The sequence below is a fragment of the Etheostoma spectabile genome, chromosome 5 (assembly GCF_008692095.1).
Source record: "Etheostoma spectabile isolate EspeVRDwgs_2016 chromosome 5, UIUC_Espe_1.0, whole genome shotgun sequence".
NCBI classification, from domain to species: Eukaryota; Metazoa; Chordata; class Actinopteri; order Perciformes; family Percidae; genus Etheostoma; species Etheostoma spectabile.
Window position 1 is genome coordinate 16,970,859 of NC_045737.1, and position 14,451 is coordinate 16,985,309.

Below are 14,451 nucleotides of genomic sequence, written 5' to 3' on the forward strand. Positions count from 1 at the left end.
TAGATACTGTAGGACTGTTCTCTAAAACCAGGGGTCCACAGACTACTGGAGGTCGGTGTCTGTGATTAAGGCGGTAAGTTTTAAATATGCATATACAAGACGTACTTATGTTTGCTCAAATTTAAACAGCTATGATCAATGGCGTATGTGAAAATGTTCACTGGTAATAACCCTCAGAGAATTACCAAAACACTTTTGGCACAGTCTTGCCGCTAGCTTCCAGTGAGAAATCTCTAGAAACCCACTGTACCAAACAGACCAAGTTAGTGGCTATCTAGTGAACATTGATTAAGATATATTCCAGCAAACGTTTTGTGTACTTCAGAAACATTAAAGCATTTAACCATTTCATCAAATCAATAAAATGCAGAAAACATTTTTAATAAAATGGAACACTACAAGTCAACAGTAAACTTTGTGCTCCACATGCAAATACAATTGAATAATCCAGATTGCATATGGAGAGGAGCACATAAAATGGCAAAGAAATAACATAAAACCTTAAAATACTTTTTTTTTTTTCATATAAGAAACTTAGGGTTTAATAGATAGGACTTTTGAACATGTTATTAGGACAAACCTTCAGCACAGCAAGCAGCAATTACTTGATGAGTACAAAAGGCAAGTTCTTTTCAAAATGGCACGACTCCTTGTACAACGATACGGTAACTTCTGCACTCATGGGATTCATGATAATCAGCCAAACCTAAAGCAATTCCTCATCTGTATTTAAGTTTTTGCTTTGTTACATGTCCCCAATGAGACAGTTACAAACACTTGAAGACAGTTTCTGTGGGGCAACATGATGGTGTTGAGGAAAAATAACTTAATGATAAATGTAAATAACCCTGCATCGTGTAGAAATAATTTGTGTTTACATCACGAGACAAAAATCAAAAGCAGGCTCCTTTATGATCACAAACTACCATCACACACACATATCACATAGTGACAAATAATGCTGGAAAACAGTCAGTCGCTTATAGGACCTCTTTTACTGTACCTGATCAAACAGATCAGTTCTGAGGAGTTTTTTTTGGCCACGGAAGACTGTGTGTATATGATAACTCAACTGAGATGCACTAAATAGAGAAACAGAGAATGAACGAGCTGGTGGACGAATGCGTAAATGAACAGCTGGGGGTTGGGTGGGGAGGGGACGGGTGGGGTATGTTTTACGCAGCCGACCGTCGACGGATAACAAACGCTCCCCTCTGCAGTTGTCCCAGGTAGATCCTCATCTTTGTACTGTCGCTCGTCTTCCTCACCCAAATCTGGAGAACAAAGACGAGACAATTCCTCAACGCAGTCATTACAAAATATAATGTATTCCAAAAGTAGCTGTTACTATCTAGAAATCCAAGGTACTCCAGAAATAAATTCACATTACATTTTTCATCAGAATGCTCCCAGGAAAGATGAGCTTTCCTTTTCCAGTGATCATTCCTTCTTAGTGATAGTCTTGTGTTGATTAGAGTGGGAAATTAGCAGTTGTTACTAATCAAACACTAATAAAATATGTAAAATACATCTGTGGCTGGTATTTCTTCCCCTTCTACCATTCAAGTGTCTGGCCCTCCACTGCACAATCAACATGATAAGATAGGTTGTCATTCGGTGATTTTATTATTGTCAACTAATATAATCGAAAACAGGAGTAAATGGTGCATTTGTTGGAGACCATTTTCAGCTGTGGATAAATGCACATTTGGTGCGCTGGTGAGTATTTACAACAGCAGGACGGTGTATGTGGGACTGAGTCAAAATAAACTACAGTTTACATGGTAATGAGGGAACATACCGACTAGTTCAACAGTGTGGATCATTTATGTGTTTTGGACGACAATGGAACTGGAAGAGGAATAACATATACCAATCTTTAGCTACGCAGATAGTAGTTAGTAGGAATCATGGGATTGGTTGACAATAAGGAAAAGACAGAACATCACCAGCCTCATATTTTAAGCAGTAAACCCAATTCTATGTGCAACAGGAGCTGGATGAGAACTAGTGTTTACCTCATTGGTCCCAACTGAGCTGATGACACAGCTAATCTTTGTGTTGTCCTTTGACTCCAGGTAGATGGCCTGGCTCTTGTGGTACCTGGTGGCATAAACGCAAACAAACAGCATTCATTTGGAGTTTAAGGTGAGGAATAAGGATTGGCATAAGTGAAGACAGGAGAGAGGTTCATTAGACATAATTTTACCCAGCTGAATAAACCACATTTCTCCTGAGATGGCATTAAATAGATAATTGGCCTAGAAAGTCCAAACAAAACAAAAAACTGTTTTTTAATGGCTCCAAACTGTCAGAGGACAGAACCAACCCAGGGGAAGAGTCTGACAACCAAAATGTTTGATCATTAAGGGCCCACTGAAGAATAATGACGCATGTGTCTCCCTGCTGTTTTTTATGAAGGCTTTCCGGTGCTGGTGTCTTCTTTAGCAATGAATAAATGGGACTTTGCCTTGAAAGAAAAGTGCACAAACCTCACAGCTCGCTCAGCTCAACTTCCTCTATATCAGCAACTAATAAGACAGAATTCTATTATTGTTACCATTCTTGACATGGCCTTATGTTCTGACACGTTTGATGCAGAGCTCTGCTCTCAAACAGAAAGGCACCAGAGCTGGGTCTCATCAAGGATTTGCATTTTTTTCTTTATCATTGCATCACAGCAGAATACAGCACTGATTCAAATGCAGCCACCTTCACTGAATAAGGATTTTCATGTTGGATTCAAGCACAAACGCTTATTCAGTGGCTCCTCTCTTTCTGTTGTCCAGAAAAGAAGAGGCAGCCATCAAAGTGGTTGTTACATCTCTTAAGAAGACCAAACCAATCACTAAACCCATGGCAATGCGGACATCTAGTGGTGACAAGCTGTAGACAGGCTTTGTGAGAAATTGCGCAATATTAGGGGAATCTCAGAGATGCCTGTTTTGAGGATGTAAATGTTTAAATTCACCATCTTTTGTCGTAGTAAAGTTTCCCCTCCTCGATGCGGGCCTCGTAACGCTGGGAGGGGTTCTCAATGGGAGTGGAGGGGATGTGCTCTGGAGACGAGGGAGACACTAAAGACAAAGAAACACCTGATAAGTATCACAATACAAAACAGATGTACAAATCATTTCATATTTTAAGGAATAGATTTGGGAAATATGCTTAGTCGCTGTCTTGCTAGGAGGGGGGGGGGGGGGGGGGGGGGGGGGGGGAATATGACGATGATCAGAGTACCACTCTCCTCTCTGTGCGTTAATATTCACTTCCAACTAGCAGCTTGTTCGCTTAGCTTAGCAGAAGACTGGAAACTGGTAACAAAATGCAGCTAATGTACCAGCTCACTAATTAACACGGTATAGTTTGTTTAATCCGTACAAAAACCAAAGTGTAGAAAAGGGAGCAATGACATACCCGGTCGTTTTGGTGACTTGAGCTGTTAAAAAAAGAAGATGTGAGAATTTTAAAAGACATAATTTTATATATATATATATATATATATAAACAGATTCAGCAGGGACATGCATACAATCAAGACTTTCAGAAACACTTACCTTATTAAGTGTTCTTAGATCTTCCATTATCTGTTCATCTGTTAACAAATAATTTAGCTGAGGTGTGACGAGTTAAGAAAGGTAATTTAAACATAACATAGGTGAGAAACATAGCCAGTTCCACAAGGGAATCTGGTTCTGACCTCCCATTGAAATAAAATGCTCCCTTGGGGATCCAAAAGTATCTTGAGAGAGTGCAAATACTACCAGCACAATACTTTACCCCTGACATATTGATCTAGTGATAAGCTAATAGTAGCTAATCAGAGACTGTAAGTTTATGCAAAGGATATCTGGCGCAGGTTTTCTCCGTTTATCTGGTATTGGGACTGGATCATTGGGCCGTCTCCTCAGCTTCCGAGTCATGATAGGTTTCACCTCCATTGAATCTATGGATGAAAGAAATAATGACAAACTAAGATCCAACAATAAGATACAAATAGTGTCAAAGTTTCTCAAAAAGCAAACCTTACAGGCAATTCAAACAGCAGCATCTTACTTTACCGATTATCTGAAAGTCCTACTTTAAATTGGACAACTTGATATTTAAGTGTGTAGAGACAAAAAACTCTCTTCCACATGCCTTTTACTCCATTTGTCTCTCTTCTCCTAAGCGGGTCACGTATTAATAATCCTACTCTGTCGCCCTTACCGCCGGTCAGCTCCATTGTTAATTTTTCATTCTCGATCATCTTCTTCTTCTCCTCCAACTCTGCAATTAGGTTTTCCTTCAGTTCAACCTTTTTATCGTCAAACTCCTTCACTGCGGCCTTCTTCTCCTTGATGTAGTTCCTCTCCACCTGCTCTGTCTGCAGAAGGTTGAGAGAAAGAAATGATGGAAAAAGAAGGGATGTTTTCCATCTAATACCAGAAAGGTAAAGGTCAGTTCTGTATTCACTGCTTCAGTCAGTCAGCAAGGATAATTATGCTCACCTCAAGCTGGAGAAACAGATCTGTAAAGACAAAGGAAAAACATCTGTTTAATGTAATTATACTGGCACATTATCACACTTTTGACAACTAAAGTCAGCTTTGGTAATTCTCAAGTAGAGCTAAAAAGATACATCAGTTGGCCGATGTTATCAGGCAAAATTGGGCTATCACATGCATATCGGTAACTTTCGTATTGACATTTACGTTTATATTTATTTATTTATTTAAATGTTCAGCAACTGACTGACACAGAAATTATGTGTATTAAGCTATTTATGTAGTTTTAATGTATTCTTTATTTTCTCCGTATTCATTTCTAGAATTGGTTGACAATGTAATAAAAAAGTTAATAAAGTTATTTGTTTAGTAAAGCAGCCTTCTGAATACCTTTGCATCATTACAGCAGTGCAAAATCCAGAAAGAAAAAGTCAATGTTTCTTTCTTTTCAACTCAAAAATTCACTGTATCAGCTGCCATATTGGTAATTGGTGAATCATTCCCCTCTGAAATCAGTATCAGTCTTTAAAAGCCCATATGGGTCAGGCTCTACTCTTAAGACTAGAAAAGAGAAAGTATAAGAAGAGAGTGCAGTGCAGGGTCACAAAGAAATAGGAGTGTACAGTAAAAACACCCTCAAATTGTTGAAAAATATCTATTAACCTACATGTATGTGTTGCAGTGCATTCTGGGTAAAACAAAGAGAAATATTGATCAGCAAAAAAAACTGAGAACACAAAATTCCGGCATACACAGGAAGCAAGGGAAATAACTGATCAGACATAAGCCACTGAGTCTACAAAAATAAAGTAACCAATATAACAAATGGTGGAAGATGAACGGGTTGGGAGCAGAGAGAGGAAGATGGTTCTGCCCTTTTTAAAACAAAATTTGATCTGCTCTTGTAAATTTACAAAATTATGTTCTGGGTAGAAACTGTCATTTTACGTTCATCTTGTATGATGAGAAAAAAAAAAAAAATCGATTGACCAGTCCTGACATCGATGCTCACACTGAATGTAAACATGGAACCATCGGTTTCTCAATTGACAATTCCAATGCATGTTAATTTAAACAAGATAGCTTCACCTTCAAAATGTTGACAAAAAAAGGAAAAGGCAGTGTTACTTCGTGCAATTACCAACTGAACAGAAAGCAGGAGAAAAGGTTAGAAAGTCAAAACTATAGTCAACCACAACATGTACAATACTACTGCAATAATATTAAAACAGGTTCATTTACAACATCTTTTGGCGCCAGCCATGTGGGAAATTGGACCTCTTTGTATATGATGCTTTCATGGCCAACACTTCTCTTGGGAAATTCATACGCTCTTGCAAAAGTTTCCTTTTTCTATTTATCACCTCCAAGCAGATGTTTTGCAGCACTGTTTATTGCCAATGTTCTCCTCTGGTCAAACAAACCATATTAAAGGAGGAAGCACTCCAAAATGTATGTATGTGTGCATATATATATATATAAAGAATAATCTGCTCCAAACATGGTTGGTGTGAATGCATCAGGAGCAAAGCAGTGTGTTCTATCTCTAAATATTGCTCAACTTGCCTGCGTTTCGGAGTCTCTCTTTGTACTGCTGGTCCAGCTTCTTCATCCTCTTCTGATACTCCTGCAGTGTTCCTGCAAAGAGAAAGTGTCGGACAAGTTTACTAAACGTGAACATCTATGAATTCACAAATTTTGTTTTAAAAAATGTTATGGTGTTGTGAACTTTTGTACATCCCCTAACTAATATTTTTGCACACCTTGCAGAAAACCGCACAGCCTTCTTTCCATTTCCATAACAGTTAAATTGTACATATGTTATGTCTTTTACCCAATATTTATGGCAATATTTGTATTCTATATTTAGGTTATTGACGGTTGCAGTACTTTGCTCTATTGTTTATTTTATTTTCATGTTTACTGTGTGCACCAAGGCAAATTCCATGCAAGCGAAAACTTACTTTGGCAATAAATCTCATTCTGACTGAGTCCCAACTGGCAGCAGCAGGTGGCTGCCCACCAAGAGCCTGGTTCTGTCTGAGGTTTTTGCCTATTTAAAGAAAGTTTTCCCTCACCACTGTCACACTAAATGCTTGCTCTTGGGAAAAATTGTTGGGTTTTGTAAATTATAGTGTGGTCTAGACCTACTATCTATCCATCTCTAAAGTGTGCTGTGATAAGTTTTGTTATTTGACACTATAACTGAAATTGAATTGACTGTTATTCTGATTTAGATGTTTTGTGCCATGAGAGCCAGCCACTTCTGTAGTTATTACAACTCCAATGTGAATCTTCATTAAAGTAAATACATCACCAATATTTCTAGACAACTCACCTGCAAATGTTGGCATCATATACCTGTTACTCTCATCAGCCACCAACCATCTAGACTAAATTAAACCTACATTTACAATGAGCTCCAAACTTGTCACTTAACATTTCTACACTGTTCATAAATACTTTGAATCAGTAAACACCAGACAGACGATTGACATCAGTTATCGTCCCTTTCTCATTTTAGCCAGAGACAGTGGCTGCACTTTTAAGATTACTTGTGATGACTTTGTGGCCTGATGAATTAATCTCTAAACACTACCATGACTAATCAGTTAGAATCTGGTTGTGTCTTTCAAAAATGAAAACATATCCCCATGCTCACACAAATATCACTCCAGATGATAAAGAGCAGCAGAAAATTCTTCACACACTTCAGTCATTTGAAGAAAGAAAAAAAAAAGTGATTACCTTCTTGTAATTGCTGCAACTGTCTTTTCAGAGAGGCCAGTTTGTCTTGGTACATTCTGCAATGAAATAAACCAGAATTAATATCACCAGGCAAACATCTAAAACTTCAAATATTTATTATTAAGGTTAAAACAGCTGATCCATGGTTGGTCAAATACTTACTGCTCTTTGATTTCAACATAGTCATCCTCGTCGTGCTTGGCAAGATCTGTTTCACTGGCATCTTCCGTGTCTGGAAAAGGTCATAATAGGAGAAGAATCGACTTTTTTGTCAAAATATTTATTAACTAAAATTCAGATTCTCTGTTAAAAAAATAAATAATGCACAAGCGCTCATTTCGGTTTACTGTACCACAGGATAATGATGTCGTGTTTTAGCTTTTCCCTAAACAGACAGCAGAGATCTGTTCAGATCAAATGACGTGCGTGGCACCGGGTAAGGTAATGGGAACACCCTACTTGGGAATGCCCTCTAGTTTGTTGAAATAGGACACCAGGGGAAATACAAATTTGCCATGAATTATTATAAACTAGGCTATATATTTTCGGATCGACAGCAGAAAAAAAGTTTAGCCAGAAAAACGGACAAAATGGATCGCTTGTAATTTTAATCAAATGACACCAATTTAACTTGCTGGCGACATAAATACAGCTGTTAATTTACCGCATGGTGGGATTAATCACAAACTGTCCCCGGCTAACTTAGTCGTGCTGTCAGTCAAACGGCAACTCTCTCTAAGCAAAGCTAATATGTTTAGGCTAGTGCGATGTGAAAAACTTGGGAGGCAAGTTTCTCAACACCGGCTAACCAAGCTAAGTCATTCGGCGTTAACGTTACCTTCAAAACCCGACACAAGAGAAGGGTAAGGCCCAGTCCTATTAAGCTGACACAGCAGCTTTCATTTTCAGTTAGCATTAATGTGCTAGCTTAAATTAGCACAGTCTGCTGTTTAAACAGTAACAAGTTAGGCACAACAGGACCGTCAACATATCCGGAGGAGGAAAACATAAGTCCAACGGTCCGCTTGGAAGTCAATGTCAGGAAACTAGCTAACCTTGTAGTGTTGTCATCGCCTTGCTTTCCTCTTGTCTTTCTTTCTCTTTCACTGCTATCCGTCCTGTCTCACTGAATGGTGTGAAAAGGGCAGTGCAGTGGACACAGCACGCAAGGCTTCGCTTGCCTGCCGACCTGTCAATGCTCGGAGCTAACGTTACGTAGCTAGCTAGTTGGCTAATTAAAGCTATAAACCTCATTTGGAAGCTATAAACCTCATTTGGAATAGCGTTTATTTAAACTGTGTAATGATTCTGGTGGGCTATAAAATGCCTGAATTTATCTTATTTTACAGTAACATTTTATAAAATTACCCAGAGGCAATTTGCCTAATAATGTAGAAAAAAACTGACTGATGCCACACGCGTTACGTTAGTATTGAAACGCTAACGTTAGTTAGCATGTAAACAGTTGCTAGTGTGTATTATTATCGTTAAACGTGGGCTTAGTTTTCTATCAGCACTGAATACGCTAAGCGGCTTAGCTAGTTTACATCACTTGCTTCTGATTTTGTTCTGTTCTGGGCTTGATACTTGATTGGCCGCAGTCGGGTAACGTTAGCTAGCTGACTTGTTATGTTACGTTAGCTAGTAAGCTAACTGCGTGTGGCACGTATTGGGCTAGCTAGCTTTTCCGCTTTGAGAACGGGCAGGTACATTTTAATTTAGGAAGTGGTAAGAAAAACTGTTTCCAGTCGAGCTTAATTCGTAGATCACTTTAAAATGCTGCACTAAAAATAACTAAATGTATGCAATAATCACGGACTCCCGTTACTTTTCCAACAAGTAGACAGAGCCCGACTGTCAGAGAGCTTTTGGTCAATTCGTTTTTACCTTCTTCTGAGTCTCTTCCCCTGAAACTCCGGTCATCGTCATCTTCCACGCTATCAAGTTCTTCTTCGTCGTTGTAATAATCCACCATAGGTGATAGCAAAGTCGAAGCCATTTGTTCGCTTGAAAAATGTAAACAAACACAAAATAAACAATCGATTTGTGTTTTGCAGCTTGCTTGGAACAGCGCCTACAACTGGCAGGACCTCCGTGTTCCAAGCTGTCTGACCTTATGCCTGTATACAATGTCTGAAATATTAATGTGTAACAAATATTTTACTTTATTTTTCAACTTTTAAAACGAAGTATATGAAATAAAAGATCAAATGCAATAATTGGCGTGTTTTCTGTATGCGCATTGAAATCTACGGTTAAACATTTAAACAAGCATATTTCCGAACAGGCTATGAGGTCTCTTTGTTTTGGCTCCCTGCTCGATCGCTCGATATCCATTGTTTTTCTGCACTCAGAGGGTCTGCGAAGAGTTAATGGGTGGTCAATAGTGAAATCCAGTGTTTTACAATTAAACCAGCCACCACAATTGCTGATGTATGCCTCCTGTCTATTTCGCATGCTTAAACTGGCTTATCCAGTGGACTAAGACATAAGACAAGTTTGATCAGTATGGACCAAAGCTGTCCTTTTAGTTATTTCCCCAAAATATATCAACTTTATTAGGTCATCTCCTGTCACCACACGGCATGGAGTGGAACATAACACTAAACCTATCTAATCAGTTTAATCAAAATAAGATAATTTATTTAGGTAATTTATTATTTTAATTAGGGTCCAGTTGGGTAAAAAGAATATGACATCAGCCATAGGTCTACTGAACATAAGACAGTGGCCTAATGGATAAGGCAGGTTCAAGCAGAAACTTTGCCACAAGATGGGCTATATGAACAATTATCAGAATAACTGTCATTTGCAACCCTAACTCTGAAATGTTGTCAATACCAGCCATGTTTGTTGATCAATATGTGTTTTTTTAGAATCTGACATGTCAGAAGACATGCAGCTCTGTTGTTACTGTTATGCTGAGCAGACATGTAAGAAACTGAGGGAGCATCATGAACAGACAGATGGAAAGGCAGCGTGCAATCGAGAATTGAAGATGAAAAATTCAAAATTCATTCAACATCTGCTGTGCCAAGAGAGGTTTGATTGAATAAAAATGTCAAAGTAAAATATGTGAATGCTGTAAACAGTGGTACTTAAATTTCAACATATATTCATAGTGATTTTGGTATTTCAGTTGCTTTTAAGATTCCAATTATTACTAGCCTATTTGCCTGACAGTAATGCTATAAATTACACAATAAAGGTGCTTACCCCACCTTATCACGCAAGTGTTTTATTATTTACAAAGGACTCAGTTTTGCCCATTATTTCAGGTGAAATTGTATTTAAAAAAAAAAAATTAATAATATCTTGATACTAATAGAAATACAGTACTTTGCTTTATACGTTTTACAGTTGAACTTCTCAAGTGCAACAGCAGGTGGAAGCATTGTACTAAGGACATTCAGGAGACGACCTGAATTGCCGTCAATGAAGTTGCAACAGTATGACTCAGTCTATGCATCTTTAATGATTTACAAAAGGAATCAAGGCGTAGTATTGATTCTTTACTTTTACTTAAGCACTTGCTTTTTATAGCAGCATTTCGAAATACAAATATTCAATGCTGTATATTTTTGCATTTGATTTGGGTAAACCAATTGAGCAAAGATGCAAAACAATACATTTGGTATTTATTCTGTACAAAACACGAAGTGCACATCCTTCAGTGGACCCTTCACTACATGAGACAACTTTATTTCCGCCTGTCTGTCAAAGTAGCTGTCAAACACGGGCGAGGGTTGTGCTCCTGCTGCTCCGTCATTCAGGAAGTCCACACCAACTGACAGCACTTCGCAAAGTCACACCGACATCTTCCTAGTGGGACTAAATGTTCTTGAATTGAGTACGCTTTTTAACAACAACGACTTTTACAGAAGGTAAGTGTCTTTTTTCTCTGTTGTTGTTTTGCTGTCACTGTTTGTTCCCCCCCCCCCCCCTTAACGGTTCAGCTCGTGCTAGCCTCGCGCTCTCAAACTGCAATGACACTTCCTCTTGTCTCAACGGCTAAGCTATTGAAGCTAAATGTCAAAGCAGTTCACTGAGTCGATATAAATGAGTGTTATGGGTTGCACCTGAAGTTGAAATTGACCACAGTCGCCTGGTTTCGACGTTGTTCGGCTTGTTCTTTCAACGCCACTCCACTCAGAGGTGGTGAGTAACGTTACAGAGACCAGCATCAGCTCGCTGGGGTAGTAATAAGTGCGTAGGTTTGCTTTTTAAAGGTCTTAGCGAAGTGCATGTTTGTTGATTGATGTGTTTCTGCACCTGCTTAAAAAAATCTACGCTGCAATTTGGATACTTGCGCTGGGAACTGACGGGGAAGACGCTTCCCTGTTTGGTTTGTTCCTCAGGGGGTGAGTATGGAGCGAACGGATGACAGGTTTTAATGAAGTGTACAGTTAGGGGGGGTTGAAGCCGACAAGACGGTTTGACGCTGTTTAAACTTGTCCTATAATGTGATATTTTAGCATTGTCATGCAACGTGGGCCAGTCCTGCTTTTAGTCTGTCACATCCAAAAGGACTGTGGTACCTTCCATTGCATCCTACATTGTTGTGAGTGAGATTTTACTACAACGCACTGTCACAATGGCTTTTGGTTGAGACGGTGTATCGTCCATTGCACATGACCCGAACCACATTTAACTATATTTTAATACGTCTCTCTGCACTCGTTAATCAGCCACGCATTGGCTGCTTCATTGACACTTTTGTTTTTCACGATTACGATTATAATATTTCCTTGCATAGGTTTAATACAAAGACAATAATCGCACGTCTTTCATCTTTTTTTTTTTTTAAATTTTTTAAGACCTTCCAGGTGTGAATGCTGCAAAAAAAGTCATCACAGGCATGCAGCAGGACGGTGCTGTGGTTAAATAACGAGCGTTAGAAGTATATGTAGGCTAACATGACGCGCTCGAAATGGCAGATGTAGATGGCAAGCTGAGCACTAAAACCCAAGCTGACCCAACATGATGTCATCTCTTGTTGGTAGAGCGCATGAGTGAGAGCAGCAGACCTGTGTTTCACTGCTAAACTGTGTCATTTGTAAAGATTTATTTTAAGAAGCCTGCCCACGCAATTTCAAGCAGGGATCATTAGCATTTAATCCCATATATTATGATTTTGCACCTGCATGTCACTCAAATCGATTTATAGTAGGCCTACATTTTACAAATGTTTTGCAGAATAGTTTAGGTTACTTGTCAAGTAACAAAGAAACAGAATAAGTTCTTTTGAGAGAAACAAGTGAGTTTTTTTTAAACAGCTGTCTTGTAGGCTCATTTGAAACCTAATCATTGACCAAGCAATTGAGAGAGGGAGCAGAAAGTGCCATACTTCCTTATTAGTGTATAGGGCAGTTCAGTATGTGTGATTTTACTTTCACTGGACCCTTTTCAGGTCAATGTTAAAGTCATCTAGGCTGTTAGACTAATACAGATGGATCTTGGTGCCAGACACTGTAGGCTGATAATACACAGGTTATAATGAGTTAAATGCTTGTTTCTTGCACAGTGGGACCCAAGAGAGGTTAGCCACATCAGGTCAGGTAACAACTTTTTAGTGCATGTTGTAAAAGGTGAGACTTTGAAGACCTAAAAGTCTCACGTTTAAAAAGACTTGTCTTTAATAGTCACATAATCAAAAGATTACTGTTAAGTGTTTTGGACAAATTATCATGTGCTCCTCTGCTTTAATTTGGCCTTTGTTAAAGACTGTATGATACACATCTGTGTGTAATGTGACAACAAGCTTCTTTTAGACAGGCATAGGCATTTGCTTACAGTCATGTCTTTTTATAGAGCTGTGTGAGAGATTATTGAGACGTTAGCCAGGGGTCTTCTCATGAATTTGCACAAATCCCTTTGAGTACCAGTGCTGTGTGTGTGGATGTGTGTATGCTGATGGTTGCACTGGGAAGGGGAGGGGGAGTGGGAGGGGCTGTCAGGGACAGGGGTGTGTAAGCCAGGGGGGTGTGAGCCAGACATGCTCACACTGAGGCCATGTTCACACCAAAGGCAGGCATGCAGTACATGGGACTGGTTCAAATCAAGTTCATTGGCTTAAGGAAAATTGTCAGAATTAACATTTTTTTTAAGGCTGACAACAAAGAATTTGTTGTATCAAAAAATTCTAGTATTTACAAGGCTTTACTGATTACGTCACTCTAGCTACTGAAATGTCTCAGCATTTGAACCCTAATTTTTCATGGGAATTTATCATCTTCTCTCCAAAAACTGTTACGTTTTTCTGTGAGATTTATAGTATGAGATCTCATCATTAGCATAATCAACTATACTTAAATTACCATCAAAGGATTCTTGGTTTGCTGCCAAAGAGTAAAACAAACAAAAAAAATACTTTAACACTGTGGCGCTTTTAGTCCTACCTTCAAAAGTAGCAGACAAAGACATAACAAATTTAACATTTTCAATATTTTTATTAGAGAAAAAAAACTGAATATTGATAATACCACAGCTGCCAACGACATGTCATCTGTGCAGCGCTTTCCAGTGACAGACTTAAAAAGGGAATGGTTTCTCTTTGTATGAGTGGTAAATGCCTGAGGCCCGATGTAATAATCTTCTGGTGATGACTGAGATTTGATTGAAGGCTCAGAAAAAATTAAGAAGTGGACCATTGGATTATTTGGTCAGAAATAATCAGGCCTACCCCAAGGGTCATGAATAAACATCTCAACCACAATGATGTTCCCATTGCTGTTGTCAGACAACTGAAGAAGCATAAAGTATAAGGACACCAGTAATTCATGCTTTTTGTTGTACTGATACCGTTGGCCAGATAACTATTTTGAGCTTGTAAAGTTGCCTGATACGGGTTAGTAAAACCAAATTAATGATAAAACCTGTATTGTGTAATCACTCTATTTTGGAATTTAAAATAGGCAATCCCGGAGGGAGCCAGAGGTGACAGAAAGTTGCCGTCTTACTATTACTGCTACACAGCAACTGGCGGTTGGTCCAACCATCATTTTGGACAAAACTTTTTTTTTTTTCTTTCAGATTTAGCCACTCTGGAGAGATGCACCATTTTTGGGTGGGCAAAATGCTTGCTCAGTATGGATAGGAAGCCAAAATGAAGAAGAATAAAATGTGTTTAAAATTTAGCCAGCTTAGTGTAGGCATGGCCTTACACAACCAGCAGACTTGACATTGGTTGGGAGGGGGGGGGGTAAAACCCCTGACA

The 14,451-nt window shown here is 38.8% G+C and overlaps 2 protein-coding genes across 7 annotated transcripts in view; one reads left to right on the top strand and one right to left on the bottom strand.

The window, feature by feature from the left end:
• Positions 1–494: 494 nt before the first annotated feature.
• suds3 (SDS3 homolog, SIN3A corepressor complex component) lies at positions 495–9,359 on the bottom strand. 4 transcript variants are annotated; one of them, XM_032517106.1, is made up of 12 exons: positions 9,123–9,359; positions 7,398–7,467; positions 7,236–7,291; positions 6,054–6,125; positions 4,491–4,510; positions 4,210–4,366; positions 3,851–3,946; positions 3,558–3,619; positions 3,418–3,439; positions 2,972–3,077; positions 2,019–2,103; positions 495–1,274 (listed from the first exon to the last, which is right to left on the bottom strand). In XM_032517106.1, exons 1-12 carry the CDS (start codon positions 9,232–9,234, stop codon positions 1,176–1,178), a joined length of 957 nt encoding a protein of 318 aa, XP_032372997.1. In that variant the 5' UTR covers positions 9,235–9,359; the 3' UTR covers positions 495–1,175. The 4 variants fall into 4 exon arrangements, with proteins under 4 accessions (XP_032372997.1, XP_032372996.1, XP_032372998.1 ...); XM_032517105.1 differs by lacking the exon at positions 9,123–9,359 and adding an exon at positions 8,291–8,548; XM_032517107.1 differs by lacking the exon at positions 9,123–9,359 and adding an exon at positions 8,074–8,252.
• A 1,530-nt stretch (positions 9,360–10,889) lies between these two features.
• Positions 10,890–14,451, top strand: part of taok3a (TAO kinase 3a) — a 64,706-nt gene continuing 61,144 nt past the window's right edge. The window contains exon 1 of one of the 3 annotated variants that reach the window (XM_032517097.1): positions 10,890–11,119. The gene's annotated coding sequence lies outside the window, so the exon portion shown is untranslated. Of the gene's footprint in view, positions 11,120–11,228; positions 11,597–14,451 lie in introns of those variants that run through there. The other 2 variants (XM_032517100.1, XM_032517099.1) reach the window with 2 other exon arrangements.

Bases quoted from the DNA above. Each gene is read 5' to 3' on its own strand.
- suds3 (XM_032517105.1), bottom strand. From the start codon at position 8,489: ATGAGGTTTATAGCTTTAATTAGCCAACTAGCTAGCTACGTAACGTTA. The intron at 3,440-3,557 runs GTAAGTGTTTCT...TTTTTTTAACAG, and splicing joins ATCTAAGAACACTTAATAAG to CTCAAGTCACCAAAACGACC. The intron at 3,078-3,417 runs GTATGTCATTGC...CTTTGTCTTTAG, and splicing joins CAAGTCACCAAAACGACCGG to TGTCTCCCTCGTCTCCAGAG.